This window comes from Seriola aureovittata, chromosome 12 (genome assembly GCF_021018895.1).
Source record: "Seriola aureovittata isolate HTS-2021-v1 ecotype China chromosome 12, ASM2101889v1, whole genome shotgun sequence".
In the NCBI taxonomy this organism is placed as follows: Eukaryota; Metazoa; Chordata; class Actinopteri; order Carangiformes; family Carangidae; genus Seriola; species Seriola aureovittata.
Window position 1 is genome coordinate 8,432,848 of NC_079375.1, and position 18,146 is coordinate 8,450,993.

Consider the following 18,146-nt stretch of genomic DNA (forward strand, 5'->3'; position numbering starts at 1 on the left):
AACAGTAACAGTGATGTAGAATGGGTAGAGCAGGAAATGAGAAAAAAAAGTCATGTTGGCCTTATAAAGGACAATGAAGTAAGTCTTTTCTGGCCGAAAAGCACTGTTGCACTCACATCTATGAGTTGAAGTGACCGCACATGAAATTATAGTGTGATGTTACCTCACTTTTGACGTATTTCAGTGTTTCCTTTTGGCTGCAGAGAAGAGAAACTAACCAATCTGTCATCCTGCAACCACACATACACAGAACATTGCTTTTAATGAAAACAATACTTTTATTTAGCTTATGTATAACTTCTTATTTACACAAACAAATGCTTATTAAAGTTATCTACTGCTGTCAGTATAAATGGATCTTTACTATTACTATAACTAGAGAGGAGGAGAATGGGATGCTGTGCAAATACAAAATACACAGATGTACAGTTACAGTAAAAATGCTATTAGGATAGCCAACATTCATGCACGAGAGCTGTTATCCTTGGGCATACAGAACGTACTGCACTGAGTAAGGCATACAAACTGTTGCTGATGTTACAAAAAAGCTAATATCTCAAAGTACTAAGTTAAAGGCAACCAAATTTGCTGTTCGCCAAAGTACTTTGACTTAGTACTTGCAGATATTCTATGACCTTGATGACTGAGAATCTTCATTGACACAAAAAAGCCAAGTGCAATAACTATACAGGTTCATTATGGTTCACCACATTTCTCATTGTCTTGTACAAGGTCAAACTTTTGAAAGGAAAAGTACAAAGACAAATTGAAAGCTAAGTGGAGTTAGTGAAAGGCAGGAATAAATTAGCAGATGATGATGAATAAATGGCAAGGAAAGAATGGAAACAAAACGAACAATTAGTGAACACAGTCAAAATATGAATAAATTAGGGGGGCATGAATAAATGCAATACTGAAAGAGGAAATCATTATAAATATGAAGACTTCATTTCGAAAAAGCTTTCTTTTCAGAGAGAAAAGAGAACTGCAGAAATTACTCGCAGTTCATTGTTCAGGATTCCGGAAAGTTGCAAAGTAAAAGTGCCATTATTTAGTCCAAAATGTGCGTCTGCAGTGTATTCCATAATGCAATGAACTTGTTTTAATTTGTGCTGTCATTTATTTTTATGGAGAGCGTCACATTCCCACATGGAGAATATCTTGATGAATCAGCAGGCAAAATAACGAGATGCCATTAAATGAATTTATATAAAATGCACAAAACTAATCAGGGAAATGAAATAAATAAATAAATAAATAAATAGAATTCAAAAGAACATTCAGGTGAAACCATCCATTTAATCCATTTTTTCACAATTTCCCTTTTGTTCCTCCGCCTAAGAGGTGTCCTCAGTTTTAATGATGTGGAAAAGTGTAACGTTGAAGAGGACCTGGTGGCCGTTGTTCCAGCCGTAGAGGGTGCGGTCCCTGGCGTTGTAGTCCAGCATAGACATGTGGAAGTACTGGTTATGAAAGGGAATGTCTGTATACTCGTAGGTGGAGGTTTTAGTGGAGTAAGCGTAGTAAACCTTGGCGCCAGTAAGGTGGGAGTTAGTGATGTAGAGTGTCCCACAGATCATAAAAGACTCGCCGGCGTTCCTCTTTGAGTATTCTGTGTTCCACGTGTTGAGGATTTGGAGCGTGTCAGGGTTCAGCTGGCTGATGACAATGTTTCCGGCGTTCTGGTTGGTTGCGTACACGGCCCACAGGCCCAGCTCGTCCGCCATCAGGTCGATGTCTGAAAAGCCTCCCCAGGTGTAGGGGTACACATTATGGAAGCCTGCCGACTCCAGAGCCCTCTGTGTGACCACGCGGCCCGTTTCGAAGCTGTACCTCACTATGATGTTGCTCTGCATCTTGTTGTAGTACAGAGAGCCGTTGTACACCACGTGGTTAGTTCCAGCCCATTTGAAAGGAAGGTTGTACGTTCTCGACTCGACTCCTGCCACAAAATCAGCGATGGATTTATACTCTTTTACAATCTTGTTGTTGGTGTAGCTGTCCATGTACCAGACCTGGAGACAAATGAATACAAAAACACAACAATCCTGTGATTTTCAGGTACAAGAAGCTCCAGGTGGTCGGTCCAAGGTGTCTGTAAATTTAAAAGAATCTCTGATATCTTTAATATGTGCATGAAAAAAGTATAAGAAACAGGGCATTCACTAAAAAAGAGAATGTCAGAGCACAGGAGCTCCATCAAAGGGGATATAAATACACCCAGTGACTGAAGATGTCTTGGAGGCCAAACCGTTAATGATGGATTTTATTCTCTTGAAACTGAGGGAGGGCAACTTGGAAACAGAAAGAGACTTTTTGAAATCATAATCTCAGATTTCAGCGTCCAAGTGTACTGAATGAGGATTTTAATATTTGAGGGGCTTTATTATTTATTTATTATTTAATAAAAGAGAGAAATGATTTTTTGACCACTAGTGGTGCTATAGAGAAAGGTTTTGAAAATTAGGCCTGGAGCTTGTACCATGAAGCACGATTAGTGGGTCATCCGGCTGCTTAACTCAGGTTTTCTGGTAGCACAAGGCTGGCTCACTTTTAGATGGAATAGATCGCTATGGCGACCTCTGCTGCGCTGCTAACCAGCACTGCAGCAGAGGACCAGATTAAAAACTATCAGCTGACCAATCAGATGACTGGAAACATGGAATAATCACTCCTACAGCATCCTGACATGGACAAAAGAGTTTGTAATAAGGTGTCAAGTAATAAAGAGCAGTCTATTTTCTTATAGATCAGTAGGATTGTTTTGCTGTTTCAGGCTTTTTCATTTGAGCAAAATGACGATTGTAGTTGCATGATTCTTCCATTACTGTCAGGACTCCTCACAGTGTTGATGTTTTTACATTCCTATTCCATCACTGCAGCTCAGATTAACATGAGAAGACACTGTGATGATAACTGGAAATAAAAACTTTGCCCTCTGTAGTCTTTTATTAGAAAAATAATTCACACGCAGTTAAATATTTCCCATGATCATAAATGCAACATCTCAGTCAAACAGAACTCATCAGACATGAACTACTGTTCTTCTCCTCTCCGCTTTGGCAGCAGAAAAAATATCTGTTTTTTATGTGCATCAAATATTCATACATACAAATACTCAATTTAAAGCAAAGACATTTATGATAATTCCTTGAACTTCTTTATGGCCTTAACCATGCTTTAATATTTGAATATTATTTGTAGTTATAATATAAATCACTTAATTTATGGTTCTGATTACGCCCATTTGTAATTAATTCGACCTTCAAGTGAACGTGTTCATAGCTGGATAGGTAAATCCAGAGGTCTGAGTCAGTTTATAACCAGCTTCGTTATAACAGACAACCAAAGTTCAGTGAAACCAGGTATAACCCCAAGTGAACCAGGCTAAGCTTGCTTTATGGTACAGGAACCACACCTCTGTTTGTTTGTTTGTATCTGTTTATATCTGTATATGTTTGCGTACCAGCAGGCGGATGAGACCGTAAAAATTTCTGCCTCATGGTATGACACCAAATGACAGTTGGTGGTGGTAACTATTTTATTTTATTTTATTTATCCTTTATTGAACCAGGAAGGTCCCGCTGAGATACAATATCTCTTCTGCCAGGGAGTCCTGGACACGAAAAAAAAAAAAAAAAAAAAAAGAAGGTTTCATATAAAACTACAAAAGGAAAAACAGATTACATCACAAGAATATACCAAAAGAGAGAAAACAAAGACAAAACATACAGAGATCAGGGGCTGAAAAGAATCGTGGCAAATAATGGCACATGTTAAAAGCAATGACATTGTTCAATAAAAACAAGATGAATTAGTTAGAGAGCAGACATGCATGTGAACAAAGGCATTTCCAAAACAAACAATGTTCAAAGCAAATAGAAAAGTTATGTAGTCCTGCATAATGTCTGTGATGTTTTGCCTGACTAAATAAAGGCTTTTTCTTTTCCGTGACTCTGTTTTTTTCAACATGAAGAGCAACTTGTTTGTGGATTTACTGCATGGGAAACTGCCATTTGGCCTCTGCAGTATAAGTGTATTAAAAAAAATGGCTTTGCAAATGCTTTTATGGGGAAGCAAACACATTTAACAAGTTTGTTCAGTCTCAAGGATCTACACAGTTTATTTTGATGAGTAACCCTGAATGCACTGTAAACAAAATATCTTTCTTTACACACTTTTTAATTGACAAAGTGCCAGACATCTTATGGAGTATGCACTGGCTTTTACAGGTTCTGTAAAGCACTATGTTGAAGGCTCTGTGGCAAGTAGAAAACAAAGTGCAGACTCTTCCAGTGAATTTGGTTATTTTCCACAAGTGATATCATGTTTTATGTTTGAACTCAGCATCTAAATGTATGAAAAACTTTTATGGAGTATGATGTTGTAATTCAACAACATCTTTTCCCCTGCTGAACAACAGGAGGGAAGCGGTTGTATGTAAATTATTAAACCGCTCAGTGTTGCTTCAAAGCGTTGCAACATAAAGAAAAGCACATTAAATGGGCTCACCCGGTTGTTTTTGGGAGACGCCTGTGGGTCGGTCATCCAGGCTCCAAATCTGGTCCCTGATGTTTTCACTGTCAGCGGCCCAGTGATCTTCATCAGCTTGCCACATGCTGCAAACACATCACACGGATCTGGTACACAAACAGCACAAAACTTCTCTCTCTCCACATGATAAAACTACAGCCAATGTTATGGTTGGAATAAACTGGAATAGATCTCAAAGCGCTGGACTGCTTAAATCTGGTAGTGGCTCATTTTTCAATCAAAAAGGTTTTGGTTGTTGATGTTCTGTGAGCAGCATCCGTGCACCACCGCATGTTTCTTCTGCTCTTATAGAAATACAGCGGATAACCAGAGGAAATGCCACAATACAACAACTTGTCAACCCCTGAACATTTATCCCACATGGTTTGATATTTGAAGTAGTTTGAGCTGTACTTTATTCATCTTGCCAGACATTTTAATTGTGCCAAATGACGGTCGGCTATCACCTGCACTTAAGCTCGCAAGTTCCCTATCAAGTGTTTAACTGCTATTTTACTCAATCAAAGCTCAAGCACAATGAATGCTTGAGTAATCATCACCAGCTCAGACAGATTTTCAGCCACATCCTATTAGCATTCACGTTAGCTATTTAGGTTGACACTTTGACAGGCCCCATCAATGTTGATAACCTGGCAGTTGGCAAATTGGGGCTTTAGTTATGCAAACCTCTATCAGAGGCAAAGCTGCTCTGGAGGCAGAATTGATCTTATTAGCTTTGAGTTTGACTTAAATGAATGGACCAAAGAAACCACAGCCTTTTAGTGTCCAGCTGCAAATGGCTATAAAGCAACCAGAAGGAATCAAAAGGGAAAAAACAAACATATGAAATAAAGTTATCGATCAAGTTTTTGTATAAGCCTGGGTTGCACTTTTTCACTTAGCAGTACATAGCGTCTTGATGCTACCACTGTTTACCTTTAGCTCGGGAAAATTTTATGTGGTTCTGTAAATAAACATTTTCCCAAAGCAGTTCTACTCTGTCCCTTATTCTGTATCTAAACTACCTATCTGCTGTTAGCTGCTAGAAATGTGCCTAATGATCCCTTTGACATAGACTAATCTTGGGTCACCATGCCGACTTACTGAGTTTACTCATACAGTTGCGGAGCCGATTTTCCAGGTTTAAGACCCTCTGTTGCAGCTCCTCATAGTCGTAGGCTCCCATCTCCTCCTGGATGCCCATCAACACACCAGACAGGTTTCTGATCTCCTCTTTGAACTGGGAGATGAGCTTGGCGTCTGTCTTGTACTGCTCCAGGACAGGGATGAGCGGTTGCAGGGACTCCATCTTTCCCTTTAGCTCCTAGAAAACACCAAGAATACCCCACTGCAAAAATACCTGTCTTAACAACTCTCGCAATCTGGCAGAACAATTCAGTTTGTTTTCAATGCAGCAGTTTCAGGATGTTTTATGCTAACAGGGCTGACATCTTTAACTGAGGCTGATATAATATTCAGGGAAACTGAAGCATGCTATCTCCTCACCTCTGGGACTTGTTTTCACTTGTGTAAGAAAATTAAGTTTGTAAGACTCAGTATCTGGAGATAGGTAGCTCAATGTCAAATATATAGATACTGCGATACCTGCATCTTCTTATAGTAGTGGGTCAATACCTGATAAAACTAAAGAACAGGGTTCCACCATTGGGTTGCAAAAAATGCAGACTTCTTCTCCCTCTTACTAATTCATTATTATAAAAAAATACCACTGCTTGAGGGAAAACAGCATAATTTTGTTTTCTTGCATGATAACACAAAAAAACATTACACTTACCATAATATTTACTGAAAAAAAATATCTATACCAAAAGTTTATCACGAGAAAGAGCACACAGTGTTGTAACAAGAGAGAGGAGGAGGGAAAGGGTCTAGTAAGAATGAACACACTTCACTGATGGATAATATTAGCGATAATTATTATTGTAATTGCTCTATTTATTATTGTTATGTAAACGCAATGTCGATTATACAATGTCAGATTATACACAGGTCCTATAGCCTCTATAGAAATACGTTCACAATGAAAATTATCTTCCATTATTAAATCTAAATCTAAATTTTTTGAACCGGCCATCACCATCAACTTTTAGGATTTTTTTTTTTTTTTTTACAGTGGAATTAAGAAGCATAATAACCGAACTGGAATTTTTAATAAACCTAACAGATGATATTGGCTGTGACAGAAAACTACTCTTACTGTCACAACAGTGCTGTTGAAGTTTCTAGCCCATGTAACTTTTCTGCTTGGTCACATCTTTAAAAACATCTCTTTCCTTTAAACAAATTGATAATGAATATACTTCACTAAGCAATCAGGAAGTGTGTTGTCACTCTCACTGTTTTTATATGCTGGACACTCCCCTCACATCCTGTCTGGCTCTTAAGACAACCTTGTCCTTGGCTCGCCAGTAGGAGACCTGCATTGGTCTCATCAGGAATGAAAGTTTATCAGTTCAGATGGTTCTCAGGCATCTTTAGAAGAGATCTTTACCCTGAATCTCCTGTGAGGTTTCTAGCAGGCGTGAACATAAAACAAAAATTATACCTGAAAGTTTTTGTTGACGAGTGTCTTCCTGTCCGATTCGATCTGTCGGAACTTTGACCGCAGGCCTTTGATCTGGCTCTCCATTCTCATGATATACTGAAAATCCCTCTGCGTCCGAAGGTTCAGCACCTCGATTGACTGCGACATGTTCTGCACCTTTTGAAAAGAATGAAACAGCGCTGCATTGATTTTTCCGTCCACCACGGGATTAAAATGTCCTCCATGTTCAGCCGTTCAGTAGCCTGCCATGCTCCAGCGTCCCAAGGAATAAATCAACATTCTGACCTCCAATGTGATTGTCTTTTACCCGTCCATATGTGAGCTGAATAGAGCTTTGGATAAATTTTACATGGACATGGGGCTGTTGCTCTGTTTTCTCTCACTATTTAAACATACATATCACTTTATCAGTTATAATTTAAAACAAACTATTGAATCTGCTGGGTTTGATGACATTTCAGTGCATTTAGTTGAAACAGAAACCTTACAGTGTCTCTCTCTGGTTTAACAAAAGCTCAGTAGGTTCATGGGGCGTCTGAGCAAGAAGAAATATGGCCCTTTCTCTCCTCTCTCTCTTTGACTATAATTGCAACCAACCAACATTACTGGAGCACATCACTAGCAAAGTGGCACAACACTCACACATTGTGTGTTCTGCATACTTTTCTGGCTGTGGTGGAGGGATCCTAAAATGGCCTCACTGAAGCCCTGCGGCAGCTTAGTACATTAGTGTCAAAGGCCCCAATGAATGACAGAGAACACCCTTTGGCATACAACATTAAAATGTAGGCTACAGCAATGTTTCCTTATATGGTATACTAATTTAGGAAAGTGACTCCAGCGCCGTGTTGTTTGTTTGTTTGTAGATAATGCATTAAATCCCTACTGTCATGGTGGTGAAAAAAAACCCATAAAACAACTAACATTTGGAATTAAATTTGATGTTTCTACTTCAGTTCACAATGTTGGCTGTCGTGTTCAGAGCTTATTTTATGAAATCAATTCAAAATGCATGCTTTAAAAAAAAATAAAAATCCATGGTGGTAGATGTGGAAAAAATAATACAAATTCTTCAAAAGCTGAGGACAGTCCACTTCCTGTTAAAAATAACGTACCCAATCAAATGCGTAAAGCCTGGTAATACTATACTCCAAACCTTAGAATTAGCCTTTATTGGTTTGTTGCAAAAAAACAGGGGCACTCGAGTTCTGTTAAGGTGAGATGGAGAGCATTTTCATCTTCACAAGCAGCCATTCAGTTGATGTCACCCATGTAATATATGCAGAAGTGGAAAATAGGGTTATGGACCTGGCTGGTGCAATCTCTCTGAGGATTAAGGCAACAAAGAAGCACAAATAACGATAGAAATCGATGTGATATGTCTATATGAATGCAGGTGTGCACGGTGCTTACTGTAAATATGTGAGAGAGAGAGAGAGAGAGAGAGAGAGAGAGAGAGAGAGAGAGAGAGAGAGAGAGAGAGAGAGAGAGAGAGAGAGAGAGAGAGAGAGAGAGAGAGAGAGAGAGAGAGAGAGAGAGAGAGAGAGAGAGAGAGAGAGAGAGAGAGAGAGAGAGAGAGAGAGAGAGAGAGAGAGAGAGTGAGAGAGAGTGAGTTAGTGTGTGTGTGTGTGTGTGTTTTTGTTGCATAAAAAGAAATGTATGAGAGTGGCTGTGTGCACACACCTTCTCCAGGAGCTGGCGGAGCTGTCTGCCTTTGGCATCTCTGGAGCACAGATTCTGTTCAGGTGCCACCACTGTGCAGATACAACGCCCATCTGCATCCTGAGCTGAGCTGTACACCTGCCACCCTTCCTTTGGCCTGATGGTCTGCATACAGAAGCACAGGCACAGTCGTAGAATAGACAGCACACACATCAACAGAGAGACACATCAAATAAAGTTAACTCTGATGATATCGCTATCATGAAATTGTGGCACACAGCAGTTATGGTTTTCTTATTTTTTCCTCATGGGTCATCCATTTTTCTGCCTTATGCCCCCAAAGCTCTGACACCAACCAATTCCACTGACTTATAAAAAGTCTGATGCTTTGAAAGAACAAACTGCCTTTGCTGTAAGATATTCCTCCGCTCACAGTATATGGTCTCCAGTGAATTTCCTCTTCAACAATAAACAGTGTTTCCTGGCCTTGATGAATTGAAATTCCTCTGTTTCTCCTCACCAGGCCTTCCAATGCTTTAACTGAAAGTCCTGCTGGAAGACGCAGATAAACCTGATTTGTGGAAGCTTTTCCCATTCTTTATTACATTCAATATGCTCCACAGCTTTAGAGTATAAAGTCTAAAGAACATAAAGTTATGCATCGTAAGCCAACGCAGCATATTTTAATGCAACACCATCAACCACTGTCAGAGTGCACACAGTAAAAACTAGTTTTACTCCAAATATTGATCAAAGCGTCCTGAAGTGTTGGAAAAGTTGATACCTATCAGACACACAAAGACAGTAAGTATTTAAACAATACTGCCGTGTACTGTCAGCCTGGGAAATTAACACAAGCCTCCAGCCAAATACTGGCAACCTTTGACTGTGGATGGTAAATTCCTCTGCACTACCAGCCTCTTTGGCAGACAACCAGCTACCATTTGGATTTTGTTTTACGTTCAACCTGTAGGGAGCATAACATGCGACACACGTTCTGACGCCTTTGGAGATGATGGACAGAAAAATTACAAAAAAAATTGCCCTGTTTATTGTGTAGGCATTCCTTCCTCCTCCCATTCATCCTTGCCTGTCAGCCTGAGCAGTTTAAAGAGTGTTCGGAATCAGCCATGAAAGATCATGTCCCCTCTGAGCAGGGAAAAACGTCACGCGAAGGAGAAAGAGCAGGCTTTGACTCATCATTGTCACCTACAGAGAGGTGCAGGCAAAAACGTCATGCTTAGTTTATGTTGCTATAAAAAAGTCATGGGTTTGAAGAATGAAATAGTTGCCCAAACAATAAATTTGAATTTTGCTATACAGAATTTGATTTACCTTATTAGTGTGTTGGTTTTTGACATTTGCATTCTGCCACATTTTCTGTCTGTAAATAAATATATGAATAAAATTCCTTCTATGCTATCAATCTCATGAGCTTTCGTTCTTTTTCCCCAACTCGTCTCTCTTATGTTTACATTATCAGATTGTAAGGAAATTGTTTCTGGTATTATCAAAGCACTGCAGCCCCAATCTTTGTCCACCTTCCTATTGGCTGCTTGTAAAGTTTGTAATCTAGGAATTAAAACTTATTCTAATGATGCCCTGATGCCAAGCTGGTCCTAATATGATTATATGATAAAAGCCATGAAAGTAGAATATAATAATTTCACCTTTACAATTTTTGTATTTTTTATGGTATGTTTGTCCTCTGAACTCCTCTGCTCAGCACAGAGACAAGCAGCAGAGGAAAAAGTCATACTGAACGGAAATATCTGGAGGTCATGTCTGGTACATTTTGGTAGTCTATGAAATTATTAGGGAGACTAGAAGGCTTGGTGCACCATGACTGTAGCTGAAATCAGCCTCCCTCAGCATCATAGCTGAATGGGATAAAAGAGGGAGAAAAAAACACATCCTCAGCCCCTCTTTTCCTTACTTTGCTTTGAAAGGCTCCTAAAAAGAAGCCAGTTTCACTAATCTGTTAAAACGGTCTTTCTCCTCTGTCTCTTGAGTGACGCACATCCTTTCCCCTCTTCTCACTTGCACATTTCCTCATATTAAAATGAATCTGTAGCTCAGCCAAGCCAGATGCACTCTCCAACTAGGCTTCTTTTTTGTGGGGAACTCTGCACAAAGAGTTTTTCTCTCATTAAATAATTCAGACAGCTGGCTCCTCTTTTGTTTTGGGCGTTCATTTATACTTTCTGACAGATATGTATACAGTTTTGAGCACCGACTCAGCCTGCAAATATTTCCTGTTTCTCTGAACAAACCAACAACATTAATTCTGCACACCACTTTCCAGGTGATGCTATGGGAAGACACTGCTTTGCAACCAAGACACTGGCACAGGGATTGCACTCTGCATGGCTGGGATGAACCTAATCGACCACTACTCTGGTCCAAATGGCTTGGTGATCTGCAAGATGCTCCTCCTAATTTGTGATAATGCTCCCCAATGCATCGTTGTTTCGGAAGACTAAACTGGCAGGATAAAACATTTCCTTTAAAAACATCACATTTTATAATCACAGAGGTAGTGCAAAAAAGAAAACTGCATCAAAAATCAACAGATCATTTCAGGTAAAGTCTGTAAAGTCTGATTTGACCTGTATCAAGATTCAAGATGTTTAGTTCTGCTTCTTCTGTCTGGGAGGGGATTTGGATGTAATCCACAGCAGCAAGGCTTATTTATTTATTTTCACAATGACTGAACTCTCCCTTAAAAGTGAGTTATATGCTTGGCAATACTCCAGGATCAATATCAGTGCTATGTGGTTGATGTAGGCAATAAACATGAGTGCTGTGATGGTGCCTCTCCCTCTCTCCCTCTATCACTACTTTACATTCAGTATTTTTTTATTTCAGATTATTTTTTCACATATTTAGTGTCAGTTATTGCTTGCAGCAGAGTGTACATTGGCTATGGTGACAATAGCAAACAATCAGCGCAATAAGCAATGATGGCAGGAAACATAAATGACTCATTCTGTGTTTTTGGTCATTCACCAACCATTGTGCAATGCTCCACCCTAATTAATTACATCCCCAATGACCTGAACTTTACAGCACTAACATTACATGACAGAGTGAGTTGAAGTTAAGCCTGTGCTTTCCGAGAGAAATATAAAAGGCAGTGTTAAGGGAAACTCACCACTGAAGGGCAGTACCCGAACAGCAGCAGGAACAGCAGCGGGTTCAGTACCACGGAGAGCGACCACATTCTGCCGGCTGCTACGATGCTTCCCTCCTCCGCCGCGACGGGAACAAGAATTTTTCACGCAAGTTTCTGCCCCTGGACTCGCACCACCACGTCCACTACGCGCTGGTAAAAACCTTGGCTTCCTGAGGAGGAGGGGGGCACATCCATCCACTCGTCCCCGTTACGCATGCCATGTGGGCAGCGGGGAGAAACCTCTCGTCACTGCAAAGGGGGAAAAAAGTTTGTGGGCACGCATGCAGCGAAAATCCGAGCTGCGTGCAGTTATAGGGACCCTTCTTCACGGATGTGACATCATCCAGCTGCCTCTCTTGACTTTTAATGAATCTAGCTTGTAATGTGTGTGAGGAGGAACCACCGGCAGCTGTGTGGTGACAAAAGTTGCAGCTGGCAGTATTCACTGGAAAATAAGAAGGTAAAGGCGTCAGATCAGAGCTGCTACTGCTGCTGCCGCTGCTGCGTTTTGTGTCTGAGTGCAAGCGCAGAGAAAGAGAGAAAGAGCGCGAGAGGATATTAAGAATTTTTTTTTTGAGAGAAAACAAGATGTGGAAAAGAAGTGCTGTTTAAGTTTAGATATCAACTTTCATTTTTTAATGCAAACTGTCAACGTTAAAGGGTAAATTCACCCAAATTACAAAACTATTGTTTTTTAGCTTACCTCAAGTGGTATGTGTATGGAAGCCCACCTGTGCCAGGAAAAAAAACGGAAGAAAAGTTAGGATGCATGAAAAAAAAATCATTTGAATTATGAAATACCAAATCAAAATGAGATAATGTCAAACTTATTACTTATTAGACTAAATAGACTCCAATAGTCCAACCCAAGGAACAAGGCTAAAGCTCCAGTTGGCCACAGGGGTCTGGCCAATCAGAGCTCCACCTTCTTCTTTGTTGATTGAATTTCATTTCATTTTAATGGTCACACAGAAATTCATTTTCCATTCATATCTGTGTGAAACAGGGTGAGACACAGTCATTTCCTGTCAGTAATTCATCTACCTCCTTTGCTTAGTTCAAGTGCTGCAGGAATGAGTCTTAAAACCCGGATATTAGTTAGCATTTTAGGACTTCTGGTTCTCTCGTCCTGAAGTTTAAGGGTTTTTTGAATGGGTTTACAGGTTTCAGAGGTTGTTGGGGACATTAAACATCATCATGTCGAACATGAAACACAATTTACTCACCAGTCCAACATTACAGCCTTGTACTTGTGTTTGTGCTTTTGTGAAATATACCTAACTTTGTAAGAGGAAATGCTTTTGCAGAAGAGGTAAGTAAATTAAACTACAAATTGGAAGTGTAGTAATGGTGACGTTTAAGTCAGACAACCATGGTGTAGTTCATTTTATAGCCTAACATTAGCTTTTTACTTCCATTGATTGTATTTTGGCTTCAAAAATCATAAAAGAATATTGTGCTGAACAATAATAAATGTTTGTTTATCGCAGAGCTTATTTTCTGCAGTAATCCAAAGCCCATGTAAAAATCCCATAGGCTTTTTGTCCAGGGAACTAGGGTGATGCTAACATCTGGGTTGGCCAACAAAAATACATCACACTATCTCATCATTTTAACTTAAACTTGCAATGTCTGGTATGGAGCAACATTATCATTCATTTGGAGTTTTGTTTTAGCCACCTGGTGAATGTATGTCCAATGTTCGCTCTCTTTTAACTTTGTTTTTGGTCTCTACCAACTCCTGAGTGAAATATTTTGGCTCTTTACCCCCTAAATGCTCCACTCTGTTCACCAGCTTGTCTTTAACTATGTCTGTCTGCTGTTTGGTGCTGAGTAGGTACTGGACAGCGAATCAATGAGCTGAAAACTGCTACAAAGCTCTGTAAAGCCAAGGTTAGCTGCAGTTTCAGATGATAATTCTTTCTAAGTTAGTGTAAATGTTCATTATAGCCACTTTAAAAAGTCTAAATTCTGACTTATTATCTCATACCTTGCAGGAGCCTTTTTATTTTCCTGTTTTTAACATTTAACATATTTTTTCATAAACATGAAAATTCATCTCTGTATAAGCTCTCAGAAATGAGCTTATCAGGCCATACAAAGACTTTGCTTTTGGCAGTTTTGATTGGAACTATTCACAAAAGATATAATCCGTATGAACACTATTCGCGGCAAGGTCTGTGGATAATAAGGGCACTATGTCTGGAAAGATGGAGATTGCAAAAGTTTAAATCATATTTTTCAATGCTTTGGCCACTACAAACAAAAGTCCCATTCACCTCCACTTTATTTGGATAGCAGTGGAAATATCAGACTGACAACTCAAAACCCACGCAAACAAAACAAAAACTTATTGCATGGCTAGATAGCTACAATGTGTGGTAAACAGAAAAAATTATTTAACTTATCTTTTGTATTTTCAGTGAACCGACTGAGTCCTGATTTCTAAGACCAGGAGAATTAAAAATCTGTCATATTACAGAAACAAATGACACAAAGCTTTCTGTGCTTTAATAATGTTCCTCTAAGGCCAAAACCATTACTCACATATATATGAAACAATGTTTCAGTGCTTCAAAAATTGAGATGAGGTATTAAATATTATGTGGAGTACCCATTATGCATACAAATAGAGATCACTGTTTGTGCAGGAGTAAGACACACGGCTGTTTATTCAGCTTTTGTGCTCAAGCTGTTTTACTTCAGCTGAGTTTTCAAAGAGATGACTGGCAAATTTCTGTGTGAACATAAACCTTATAAGACACTTACTGTTTTGAAGACTGGAAATATTTAAAAAAAAAAAAAAAAAAGTGCTTCAGGCTACCTTTGTTCGTCATCTATTTAATTTCTCTTTACCAGTGCTCCCACTGTTTTTCATGAACACTTTCTGCACTATTTAAGGGAGTGACGCAACCATGTGGGGGGGGGGGGGGGGGGGGGGGGATAGGAGTAAAACATCACTAATTTTATATTTCATAATAATAAGATGACCTAGTTTATAAAAACATTGCATCAAGGATTAAGAGTCTTAACAATATTCTTCATTAATTTTGATATTGTGCTATTGCTTAATTATATAAAGCGTTTTTCAAATTGATATCCCATTTTCTAACAAAATACTTAATTGATCCTGGATAAAATCCCTCAGACAAGATTCTACTGAACCTAAGATATATGTATCATGTCTGCGTGTTAAGATTTGACAGAGCTATGACTCAGAGACGGGGTACAAATCTTAACACAAATTGCAGATATCAGGTGCTAAAGGTTTTAAAGTATCTTAAACTGTTTCCATGAGCTGTGTGTCACATCCTTCAGCAGCTTAAACTCCTGACCGTGTTGATAAGCTGGACAAATCAATAGGTGAAATACAATAACTTACCCTAGAACACTGTACCTTTTGCCTCATGCTTTATCTTAGCCTCATATCTCTCCCCCATGCCTCACCTAACTCTCCTGCCTCCCCCACCTGGGAGGCGCACCTCACAGTCTGAAAACCTCTGGATAGATAGTAACATTCATCTTGTCTCTAGTATGGCTGAACCTAAACAGCTCTTGACTTAATTGGGCCTGAGCCATGGCTTCTGTACTCAGATTGCCATTCAGACCTTCCCCTAGAGGCCGTTAACAGACTGCAGCCAGAGCCAGAGCATGTCCTTGACTATAGAAGTCACCTTCATCATAGTGGGAAGCCATCCACTTTGGTATGCCAATCACCATTTTTTTTTTTTTTGAAAGGTTTTTGCATTTGTTTAAATAGAGAAAAAGCAGCATGGATACAAGAGGGTGCAAATCTCTGTCAGGTTAAGTGAGCTGGTGCACACATGGTTTCAGATATAAGGTTGGTTTGGGCTGTGGTGATCTGCTTTTAAGCTTTTTCTGGGCTGCCAGTATAAACTTGAGACCTGAGGACAAGGGGTGTCCCCATGGCCTCTCTAGATCAGCAGTCAGCAGCAGGTTAGGATGAAGTGATGGGTTGGGCAACGAAGCACAGTACTGTTGGAGTGTTTCCCAGTGAAACTGTTTGAACAGGGAATACTTGAACTCAAGGAGTGTCTTTGACAGGAGGAGACAGAAGTTTCTTGGCGCACTTGAACAAAGGGTTTTTGTAATCCATGACCTGCATTCCTGATGAATTTCTCTCCAGCAATAACAGTGGCTTCTGCTTGCTTTGTGGCTCATTCCAGTTCAAATTGGTTATGACATATGATTAGCCCGGGTATCTTTTGCAGTTCAAATACACTTTAAAATTTGCTTCAAAAATGCATTTAATGAAGTGGTGACAAAAGAAAACTCAACACACCACTGAAAAATGTTAATGCTGTAAACACAGCAGATTTATTGTGTCTGTAGGAATTCTTGTCCTTCCAGAAAACTGAGATAACAAGCAATTATCTTGCTACAAAAGAGACGGCAGTCAATACAAGCTGTTTCTAATGTTCCTCTCCAGAAAGCTGAAAAGTACATTGGCTATTTTAAACAAGTCATCTTTATCTTCCTTTATCCATGAAAGAGAACACTCTTTGTTCTTTTGCTTCAATTACGAAGTTTTACACCCATTATCTTTCCAGTACAACAGTCCAGTTTCTCACTCATGTTCACTATGCAGTTTTGCTGAAGCTGTTGGAGGGAAAATGCCTTGGTTAGAGCAGCTTGATGCCAGTTAGCTATCCAGAGTTTGCCCCCAACTCTCCACACAGTAAGATTTGCACTGTTAAAGTAATACTATAAGGGTCTAAGGATTTAGGCTGTTGTATGTTGTACAGATAAAGACCCTGGAGGGCAGCTTATGATTTTGGGCTACTCAACTTAAGGTAACTTAACCAGAGTTGACTGTAAGAGTTAAATTTGAACACTATTTCCATTCACAGACACCCAACTATCATCCCAATCTTTTTGGCAACTACGAGAAAAATTTTGTAAATGCTATTGTTGCTGCAATACAACCAGCGTTTTTAAGGTGACAAGATTTCTGAAATGCAAACTGGGGCGGTCAATATATCATTCAAATATCCAATTTTTTTATCTAGGAAATAAAAAAGGACAGTCCAGGATGCACTTTGTCCAATATTATTGAGAATCAGTTCATTGAAAATGTATGGACGACAAACACTAAAGGTCAGACTATTAAAATATGGTGACTTCTTTGAGATAGAAGGATCCACTACTCAAACAGCGAATGCCCTTCTCATTTTGGTCCTGACTCAAGACCAATTTATCTCTGCCAATAATTTTGTTGATTTTGCTATTTTTCTACATGAAGCTTAAACAGATAATAAAGTACCACTGAGCCCTCTTATGACCCAATAAACTTTTGTTAGTAATGACATGGTACATATAGTTAGCTCAGATAGGCTCTCCACAATTCAACTGTTCAGTTAATTTAAAAAAAAATATGAGTACAAAGGTATAATTGATTCAGATTTACTGGCATCATGAATCAGCAAGAAGCAGTAGTGAAGTCCGATTGTCAGTCCATTCCTGGATTTAGTCCATAAAAGTCCGCAGATCAAGAAAACCAAAAGGGGTTTTCACAAAAAACATTCCAGGTTGTGAATATTATCACGTTAAGTCCATTGCAGGCCATCGAGACACTTCTTCACTTCATCCAACATGAAAACATTTTCAAGTTCTGACTGGGGGCTCTGGGTTTGTTTTCGTTACTTTCCAGTTATGAGCTCCTAACTAATTAGTGAATCAGCTGACCTTTTCTCCGCCCAGAGACAACAACAACATAAGTAAGTAATATTTGTTTGGATAACTCTATTTTGATGAAGCTGCTATAGCTAGCAGCCAACCCCTTCTGTTGGCCAAAACAAGCGCAACGCTAGACGTCTGCTTGCCTGTTTTACTGCCCGTCTTTCTCTCTCCGTTTTGTAATTCACGGTGAAAACAATAGACATATAAACGGGGACACCTCCAACCAGGAAAACGGGGACGGACTTACCAGTGTAGCAGAAACGTTGCGAGTTCAGTATCAACTTCATTCCTTGAGCTCTTACTGAAGCTAACATGCTAACCAGCTAGCTCCGAGTCCGACCTGTCTGTTACCTCTTATTACTGCTGCTTAAAGGGCGAATGATAACCTCTTGTATTACGGACAAAATGGCCGAAGCTTTTGTAAAGGCATCATCACCACCACCTGCTCCCGGCAAGAAACCACGATGGGCGGCAGAGAGTCCTTAAAATTAGCCCCTTAATCAGACCAAA

The 18,146-nt window shown here is 39.5% G+C and overlaps 1 protein-coding gene across 2 annotated transcripts; it reads right to left on the reverse strand.

The window, feature by feature from the left end:
* Positions 1-258: 258 nt before the first annotated feature.
* On the reverse strand, positions 259-18,146 carry LOC130178588 (noelin-3-like). Of its 2 annotated transcripts, none has more exons than XM_056390954.1 (8): positions 17,884-18,146; positions 12,640-12,667; positions 11,916-12,185; positions 8,783-8,926; positions 7,100-7,255; positions 5,638-5,857; positions 4,513-4,619; positions 259-2,015 (listed from the first exon to the last, which is right to left on the reverse strand). In XM_056390954.1, the coding sequence occupies exons 3-8, from the start codon at positions 11,982-11,984 to the stop codon at positions 1,338-1,340; spliced, it is 1,374 nt and encodes a 457-aa protein (XP_056246929.1). In that variant the 5' UTR covers positions 11,985-12,185; positions 12,640-12,667; positions 17,884-18,146; the 3' UTR covers positions 259-1,337. The 2 variants fall into 2 exon arrangements, with proteins under 2 accessions (XP_056246929.1, XP_056246928.1); XM_056390953.1 differs by having other exon boundaries at positions 11,916-12,381.